Here is a 9,448-nt window from a genome sequence, read left to right on the forward strand (position 1 = left end):
CGTCTCAACCGATAGTTTCTACCCCCGCACACACTCTGAGGGGGGTGAATTTTTTTTTAACTCTACCGTTTTACTGTTATTAGGTTAAAATTCTGGCCAATTAGGGCGCGGAAACGTTGAGTGACAGGTCCGAGCAGCTCCGTGGACAGCTGCTTCGAGGCCAGTGGGCGGGTTCTCGGCCGGCCAATCCAACATGGCGCTGTTCAGGCCGCCATGTTGGAGTCACAAAAACGACTCCCCAGAACCAATGGGTGACGTCACAGACGCTACGTCCATTCTTTTTACAGTCTATGCACAAATGTCATAATTTTAACCAGAGCAAACATTCATATAGAAATGACTAAAATTGACTAAAACTAATAAGTATTTTCGTCAAAAAGACTAAGACTAAATCTAAAATGCCTGCCAGAAACAAACAACAGTGGTATTGTGGACTTGAGGGGATAACTCTGTGGTCTCTCCTGCAGCCCGTCACCGTGGTGAAGGACATCTCCGACCAGGCCGTCTTCACCAACAAGGTGGCGGTGTTTGAGTGTGAGGTGAAGATCAACTACCCAGAGATCACCCTGTCCTGGTACAAGGGCACGCAGAAACTGGACACCGGAGACAAGTACGACATCAGCATCAGCGGCGACCGCCACCTGCTCAAGATCAAGAAGTGCCAGTCGTCCGACCAGGGCAACTACCGGGTGGTCTGTGGCCCGCACATCTCCAGCGCCAAGCTCACCGTCACAGGTCGGTACCCACTCCCTCCATCCACACGGACAGCATCTGGTCTATCCACCACTTTACGGAGAATGCATACTGCAAAAACTCAAAATCTTACCAAGAATATTTTTCTTATTTCTAGTCAAAATGTCTTATTTCTAGTCAAAATAAATCTAATTATACTTAAAATAAGACTCATCAGATTTAAAAAGCAGCTTGTTTTTAGACACTTTTTACTTTTTTCAAGCAAATTTTCCACTTGAAATAAGTAGAAAAATCTGACAGTGGAGCAAGTTTTTCTTTCATATTACAAGCATAAAAAACTTGCTTTCACTGGCAGATTTTTCTACTTATTTCAATTGAAAATTTGTTTGCAACAAGTGAAAATGATCTAAAAACAAGTTAATTTTAGGTGATGAGTCTTATTTTAAGTGGAAAGAGTTTAGTTTTGACTAAAATTGAGACATTTTGACAAGAAATAAGACAAATATTCTTGGAAAGATTTTGAGTTTTTGCAGTGTACAGCAACTGTTTTATCCACCACTTTCCGGAGAATGATGCTGGGTGTCGCCATGCACTGCAAAAACTCAAAATCTTTCCAAGAATATTTGTCTTATTTCTAGTCAAAACAAATCTCATTATATTTAAAATAAGACTCATCACATTAAAAAGTAGCTTGTTTTTAGACACTTTTTACTTATTTCAATCACATTTTCACTTGAAATAAGTAGAAAAATCTGACAGTGGAGCAAGTTTTTTGTGCTTGTAATAAGAAAGAAAAACTTGCTCCACTGTCAGATTCTTCTACTTATTTCAAGTGAAAATCTGCTTTAAAGAAGTAAAAAGTGTCTAAAAACAAGCTACTTTTTAATGTGATGAGTCTTATTTTAAGTAGAATGAGATTTGTTTTGACTAGAAATGACATTGTGACTAGAAATAAGACAAATATTCTTGGTAAGATTTTGAGTTTTTGCAGTGTACACCGGTGGCTAACGCTACCAGTTAGCCGCTCGCTAGAATGCTACTAAAACCGACTTCCGTTGTGGTGTGACGCGATGGATCATGGGAAAATAAAGTGGTGGATAGTACTAGCCTATGTCTAAGCTTCCAGAGAGTTTAATGACATTTAACCCTTCTTTCTGACTGATGCCAATGGGGTTTTTTGTCTTGCAGAGCCGGAGGTTGAGAAGCACCTGCAGGACACATCGGGTAAGGAGGGACAGTCGTGTTGCACTCTGTCTTGTCAGTTGTCCATCCCTAATGTAGAGGCGCAGTGGTTTAAAAATGGCTCGCAGTTAGAGATGAAGGGCAGGTACTCGTCCGAGGTGAAACACAAGGTTCAGAAGCTTCTGATCAGAGACCTGAAGCCTGAAGACCAGGGCCGATACAGCTGCCGGTTCCAGCACCTCGAGTCCTCGGCCGATCTCTGGGTGGAAGGTTTGTACACGGTGAAACCTTGGTGAAACCTTCTAGACGTGGTGGTGGTGGATGCTCTGCCCGTTGACTAACCTCTTCAGAGTTCTTCCCCCATCAAAGCTCTGCGACTAATGTTGGAAGATTTTTTCCTCTTTTTTTTGTCTCTTTCTTGTGGAACTTGTCCTCCTCCTCCTCCTCTGTCTTAACATTCTTCACCACTTCACTCCTCTCCCGGATTCTCTTCTTGCAAAAAAAAACGTCCGCCATCATCTCATTCGTTGTCTTCTTACATCAGTTCCGACTCAAATCCACCCCCCCCTCCTCCCCCGCAAACACTGCAAAAACTCAAAATCTTTCCGACAATATTTGTCGTATTTCTTGTCAAAATGTCTCAATTTTAGTCAAAACTAATCTCTTTCCACTTAAAATAAGACTCATCACCTAACAATGAACTTGTTTTTAGATCATTTTCACTTGTTTCAAACTAATTTTCAATTGAAATAAGTAGAAAAATCTGCCAGTGAAAGCAGGTTTTTTGTGCTTGTAATAAGAAAGAAAAACTTGCTCCACTGTCAGATTTTTCTACTTATTTAAAGTGGAAAATTTGCTTGAAAGAAGTAAAAAGTGTCTAAAAACAAGCTACTTTTTAATGTGATGAGTCTTATTTTAAGTAGAATGAGATTGTTTTGACTAGAAATAAGACAAATATTCTTGGTAAGATTTTGAGTTTTTGCAGTGCTTACATCAGTTCCGACTCATATCCCCCCCTCCCCCCCAAACAACCAGTCATCATAACCATCCCATAAACATTCCTCTGATCCTCATTTATTTCTAACACCTGTGGATGTTGTGTCGATGAGAACTACCATTCAGCTATTGTCATTACATTCCCAGTTGTGATGCCAAACACGTTTTTTTACCCATTCACGTCTTTATCTGTTCTAGCTGAACAAATTCATTTCACCAAACGCATCCACAACGTCGAAGTCAACGAGCGGCAGTCGGCCACCTTTGAGTGCGAGGTGTCCTTCGACAACGCTATTGTTTCGTGGTACAAAGACACCTGGGAACTGAAAGAGAGCCCTAAGTACAACTTCACAAGCGAGGGCCGAAGACATTTCATGGTCATCCGAAATGTGACCATCGAAGACGAAGGTGTGTAGAGCGCCATGATGGAACCCCAGAGGCCCAACAGATTTTTTTTTCTCCAAATTTGTTTTTATTATTGAGTATTAAACGTCTTCATTACTAATCCCATGTAGGCGTGTACTCAGTGATTGTGAGGTTGGAGCCCAGAGGAGAGGCTAAGAGCACAGCTGAGCTTTATTTGTCTGGCAAAGGTACAGTTCCTAGTCAGGCGCCACTTTTTCTGTTTCTGTTCAGCTTTTTGTTGGTTCCAGTTTGTAACGCGTTGTTCACTCTTCCCCCCTTTTCACAGAAATTGAATTAGCAATGGTACCTTTCGGTGAGTATTTTACTTTCTAGAGTATAACAACTTTATTCAGGGGACACATCAGGAAATCCTCTTGTTCTTCGTCTTCAGCAGAGACAGGAAACTGCTGCTTACTTTGACACCATCCAGGATATGCTCTTAGGATAGTAACTACAAACAATTAGCATATCCATTCTTAGTACACTGCAAAAACTCAAAATCTTACCAAGAATATTTGTCTTATTTCTAGTCAAAACAAATCTCATTCTACTTAAAATACGCACATTACATCACATTAAAAAGTAGCTTGTTTTTAGACACCTTTTACTTCTTTAAAGCAGATTTTCACTTGAAATAAGTAGAAGAATCTGCCAGTGGAGCAAGTTTTTCTTTCTTATTACAAGCTCAAAAAACTCACTGGCAGATTTTTCTACTTATTTTAAGTAAAAATTAGCTTGAAACAAGTTAAAACTGTTTAAAAACAAGTTCATTTTTATGTGATGAGTCTTATTTTAAGTGAAAAGAGATTAGTTTTGACTAGAAATGAGACATTTTGACAAGAAATAAGACATATTCTTGGAAATATTTTGAGTTTTTGCAGTGATTTAGACTTGCTTTAGTATGGTGATATGTACCAGGTTGATGGTATGGTGTCTGTATCTTCTGCCTCCCACAAAGCTGAGGAGCAAGAGGATTTACCAAAATGTCAGAATGCCAATTATTCATGTTTTTGATACTACTGTACATGCAGGCTCACTTTTCCTTCAATAATTATGGTAGTTTCTTTAAAATAAAGTGTTGGTATGAACCATATTCCGTATTCTATAGATGTCCCAGACTCCTCAGTTCAGAGGCCTGAAGTGCCCTCATCAGTGGCAATTCAAGGTAAGGGGAGAATTTAGCTTTAGGTTTGGAAACAACTCTTTATGATTCATTGAGTTCAGACCAAAACAAAAACTCCAACATGTGAAGCAAATTAAAAATCTAAATGAACTGGACGTGTTTTTTTTGTCTTTTAAAGAATCTGCTGAATTCTATCATTATGAAGAAGCGGTTGCACATAAAGGTATTTACTGTGTTTCTCTACTTGGTCTGCTCACCTCCTCCATCATCAACAACAACTGATTAACATCAGTTTGACATGACAGTCAACATCTTATTTAACCTTTACCTTTAACCGATGTCAAACAAACTAATCCAGTCAAAATATTTCTTTTTTTCTTGTTTACAAAACAACAAAAACATTTTTGTTTTTTTCAAGAATCAGCTGAATTTACATATCACTATGAAGAGGAGGTGAAGGTGGAGCAGAGAGGTACGACGTGTTGTTTCTTCTTTTTCTATTCATCCTCTCCATCATCATCATCATCATCTTCATCATCACCATTATTACTTTATTTAAACTTTATTTTACTAGGAAGTTCCTTGAGATCATCATTATTAAACCCAGATCAATACAGATAGATAGATAGATAGACAGACAGACAGACAGACAGACAGACAGACAGACAGACAGATCTCTATCTTTGTAAAGGTATAGGTGTAGATTTCCTTCTGTCTTTGTACTTGTTGGTCATTCGTGTTGTTTGTTTGTTTGTTTGTCTGAGGTTTTGGAATGTTTTTTTCTTTTTTCACTTTTTTAACAAACATCCAAACTTCCATTTCTTCATCATCATTTCTCTCACCAATAACTTCAAGCTATGTTGTCGTTTCACAGTCAAAGTCTTCCATCTTGTCGATCCAAGAAGTTAAATGTCACAGTTTAAACACAGAGTTGGTTTGTAGCTTCCAGACTGAACTCTGTGTTAGTAGAGACACAAGTCAACTTCATTTATATTTTAGAAAAGTAAAATGATCAAGCCGCCCCCTGGCCTGTTCAAAATCAAAGAGCGGATGTTTTGGAAAGAAATGTTTAATTAAGTTTGACCCTATTAACTGAAAACGACAAGACTTTGACTTCCTTGAACTGTGAAGTGACGTCGTGAGTTTTTTGTCACAGAGCACAAAGTGTTTTCCTCACGTTTGTTGTGTTCTGTCACTGTTGTGATCGTCACACACGCAGTCGAGTATCAGAGCTGGACAGAGGAGACGGTAACGCAACAGGTGTCCACAACCAAAGGTATCAGATGAGTGAAGGACACCTGTGTCTTAACCCCTCTGTGTCTGAGCCGCTCTTTTAACCATGGCTCTCTCTTAACTTAACAGGCTGTTTTCCTTTTGTCCTTTAATTCTTCCTCTGTTTATATATTAACCTCTCAGACTGAGGCTCATTACTTCCCTTTGTATAACTGTCGGTTGCTCAACAAGTGCTTTTTAAGTTTGTGATTCAACTGATTTTTCTGATTTCCCAACCATGCATGCTGTTTACAGGACATGCTTTAAGGTTTGTCTTATAACAAGAGACAATATTTCATGCAACACTGATTGTCAGAGGCTCATCCATTTGTTACATCATCCGAGGACTACGGATGGAAAGTAGCTAAGCTAAACCCAGTACAAAGCATCTCCTCTCATTTTGAGACTAATGTTATTTTGTACATTGTCCCTGATACAAATAAACGTATTAAACTAAACTAAACTAAACATAATGATTTTTATTCATGTTTAAATATATGTACACTGCAAAAATTCAAAATCTTACCAAGAATATTTGTCTTATTTCTAGTCAAAATGTCATTTCTAGTCAAAATAAATCTAATTCTACTTAAAATAAGACTCATCACATTAAAAAGCAGCTTGTTTTTAGATACTTTTTACTTTTTTCAAGCAAATTTTCCACTTTAAATAAGTTGAAAAATCTGACAGTGGAGCAAGTTTTTCTTTCTTATTACAAGCATAAAAATCTTGCTTTCACTGGCAGATTTTTCTACTTATTTCAATTGAAAATTAGTTTGAATCAAGTGAAAATGATCTAAAAACAAGTTAATTTGTAGGTAATGAGTCTTATTTTAAGTGGAAAGAGATTAGTTTTGACTAAAATTGAGACATTTTGACAAGAAATAAGACAAATATTCTTGGAAAGATTTTGAGTTTTTGCAGTGTATAGATTAAATGTATGTATTGTGATGATGATCCTGGATGTGTCATGTTTTTATTTCCCACCAGCTGTCAGAGTTCCCATTGAGGAGAAAGTGGAGACCAAGAAAGTTGAAATGAGAGAGGAAATCCCCAAAAAAGGTAGGGTTGAGCTGAACATCAGCACCTTATTCTGCAAAACATGCAAACTCAAGCGTCCATCCTCGTCTACTAAAATCTTTGATCGTTTTGTCCTGTCCTGCTTTGTCGTTTCATTTTTTTTTATCCCTTTATTTACTCTTCCATTTTTCACAACAGGTAAACTTTGTAGTACTTGTAGTACTTTTTCTTTTACTGCGCTTCTGCTGCGCTTCTCTCTCTGCTTCACCAGCCAAAAGCTCAGCATCTCTCTTGTGATGCTAACACAGTTGGTGTCTTTTTAAGTTCCCACAGCTGAGAAAAAGCCTGAAGAGAAGCCGACAGCGGCCGTGAAGGAGCCATCACCACCTAAAGGTACCAACATTCTTTAGATGTTGGCGTACATGTACCTGTTAAATACTGAATTCATCTGTGGCTTTTAAAATATAATATGGTTCTGTGACCTTTTCACTTAACCTCCATTAACATTGTGAATTTTTACTGAAACTTTAAAGTAGTGGAGGCCAAGAAGCCGGTGGAGGAAAAGGTTCCCGTAGTTACAGTTCCAGAGAAGATAGGACTTCCTGCTCCCAAAGGTAGAGATGTCTGAGATGTAACATCTCACTTCTGAGCACCTTTCCTTCTTTTGATGAGTCATTTGTCCTTTAACAACTACACTGTATAGATTCCCTTCATTTCCTCTCATTGTCTTGTTTGTTTTCTTGTTTGATTCCCTGGTTTATGGTGTGTGTGTGACTGTATGGTAAAAGCACCAGAGGAGGTTAAGAAGCCGGCCGCTCCCTCACTGCCCGCTGAGAAGCCTGGCGTGCCAAAGAAAGGTACATACGCTAGCTCTTTCTGTTGTTTCATGTCTTATCAAGAGTCTTCACCACGTCACCGCTACGTAGCATCTCACCTCTTAAAGTTTGTCTCAGTTTTTATCCAGATTTTAACAGTTTGTACTCTGTAATCAGCGTTGTCTGTTTTCCACACAACAACTTTGCTAATTTCACTCTACATCCGTGTGCGTCTCTGTCTTAAGTGTCATCTCGCTCGTTCGAGTGCCTCTTGATAACTCTTAGATGCTAGCACGACTTCATGCTAACGTTAGCCAATGTCTGTGTTGCCTACTTGAAGATGAGCCAAAGCCTCAGGTGCCGGCAGAGCCCAAAAAAGTGGCGCCTGCAGCTAAGCCTGAACCCGAACCCAAGCCCAAAGCAAAAACAGAACCAGAACCAAAGCCTAAGCCCACACCGGCTCCCAGAGCAGAACCAGAAGCCAAACCTGTGAAGGTTGAGCCGCAGCCTGAGGCTAAACCAGTGCCAGAAAAGAAGCCGACACCAACTCCATCTAAAGGTATTTCCTGCTTTGTTTGGTTGTGTGTGTTGACTTTTAAGAACTTGTTGAACTGTGAGTTTTTTTGTTTTGTCTGTCTTCACTTCTGACATGTCTCTATTGTGTTCGCTTAGCTTCCAGCTGGAAGCGAATCTTTGACTGTTTGTGCGTCTGTCTTTGCTCGTACGTATATCTAAACCAATCTGAATCTTGCTTTAAGTACCCGAAGAAGCTGCAAAGCCAGAGCTGGCAAAGGTCAAGCCTGAACCGGCAGTCACCAAGCCAGAACCAGAAAAACCAAAGCCAGAAGTCCGTAAACCTGAGCCTTCAGTATCAAAACCTGAACCAGCCATCGCCAAACCAGAACCAGCGGTCAAAAAGGCCGAACCTGAAGCCCCAAAAGTAGAACCTCCAAAGGCCAAACCAGAACCAAAGCCTGCTCCAAAGGAAGCTCCCAAGGCCAAACCAGAACCAACACCGGCTCCAAAGGAGGCTCCCAAGGCCAAACCAGAACCAACACCGGCTCCAAAAGAAGCTCCCAAGGCCAAACCAGAACCAACGCCTGCTCCAAAGGAACCTCCAAAGAAAGGTATAAACCACCTCTGGTTGAGTTTCTGGAGTTTTTCTTAATTCTCATAACTCCAACTTTTACTCACCTGGAGTGATTGTTCTTGAATGCTTGTTTGTGCATAGTTTTTAGATTTTTGTGCAGACAAACTTCTTACTTCTTTAATCTTAAGGAACTTAATACCTTTTAATGTTTTACACACTTCAACTGTCTGTAATGTCTGTGATGGAGTCAGTCTGTCTCTTTGTGTCCTGTCATTTCACGTCATTTGACTCTTCAACAGCCTTTTTGACTGTTACAATTTCACATATCTGATAAATGATGATGTTTTTTCAAAGTACCCGAAACACCGACCAAGAAGGAGGTGGTTGCACCTCCGCCACCACCACCACCAGTCCCACAAAAGGTGGAGACAGTGGAAGAAGTTCCTCAGAAGAAACCTGTAGCCCCTAAAGGTACCTGAAGCTGCCGATCATCCCATCGCTGCCCCCACTAAAACCTAAACTCTTACCCTCATCTTTGGGCTCTCTTGAGCAGCTGAGGTGTGTGTGTCTAACATCTTAACCTCTGGCTCACAGAGTCGCCATGACATTATGATGGGGCTGCACGAGAGTTTGTCAGTTGTTGCTTTGTCTGGTCTTACACTCGTTAGAGTGGTGGGTTTGTCTGTAACAGCATTTTCAGCTTCAAGTCCTTGTACAGCTTCTAATGTATGTGAATGCTGCTCTTTAAAGTTCCGGTGGCGGAGCCAGAAAAACCAACCAGGAAAGCAGAAGCTGCTGTAGTTCCTCCTAAAGAAGAACCAACAAAGAAAGAGAAAGGTACATTACTGTTTC

The 9,448-nt window shown here is 40.0% G+C and overlaps 1 protein-coding gene across 1 annotated transcript in view; it reads left to right on the top strand.

Annotated features, from left to right (window-relative positions):
* ttn.2 (titin, tandem duplicate 2) overlaps positions 1 to 9,448 on the top strand; it is a 247,891-nt gene that overhangs the window by 92,739 nt on the left and 145,704 nt on the right. The window contains exons 78-94 of the mRNA XM_085766175.1: positions 468 to 735; positions 1,882 to 2,145; positions 3,070 to 3,279; positions 3,387 to 3,464; positions 3,563 to 3,589; positions 4,385 to 4,441; positions 4,578 to 4,622; positions 4,818 to 4,871; positions 5,619 to 5,675; positions 6,662 to 6,733; positions 7,016 to 7,084; positions 7,228 to 7,305; positions 7,480 to 7,548; positions 7,847 to 8,065; positions 8,265 to 8,633; positions 8,951 to 9,067; positions 9,347 to 9,433. Of these exons, the coding sequence (XP_085622301.1) occupies positions 468 to 735; positions 1,882 to 2,145; positions 3,070 to 3,279; positions 3,387 to 3,464; positions 3,563 to 3,589; positions 4,385 to 4,441; positions 4,578 to 4,622; positions 4,818 to 4,871; positions 5,619 to 5,675; positions 6,662 to 6,733; positions 7,016 to 7,084; positions 7,228 to 7,305; positions 7,480 to 7,548; positions 7,847 to 8,065; positions 8,265 to 8,633; positions 8,951 to 9,067; positions 9,347 to 9,433 (2,140 nt within the window). The remainder of the gene's footprint in view (positions 1 to 467; positions 736 to 1,881; positions 2,146 to 3,069; positions 3,280 to 3,386; positions 3,465 to 3,562; positions 3,590 to 4,384; positions 4,442 to 4,577; positions 4,623 to 4,817; positions 4,872 to 5,618; positions 5,676 to 6,661; positions 6,734 to 7,015; positions 7,085 to 7,227; positions 7,306 to 7,479; positions 7,549 to 7,846; positions 8,066 to 8,264; positions 8,634 to 8,950; positions 9,068 to 9,346; positions 9,434 to 9,448) is intronic.

This window comes from Trachurus japonicus, chromosome 21 (genome assembly GCF_045865225.1).
Source record: "Trachurus japonicus isolate A0001 chromosome 21, Traja_1.0".
In the NCBI taxonomy this organism is placed as follows: Eukaryota; Metazoa; Chordata; class Actinopteri; order Carangiformes; family Carangidae; genus Trachurus; species Trachurus japonicus.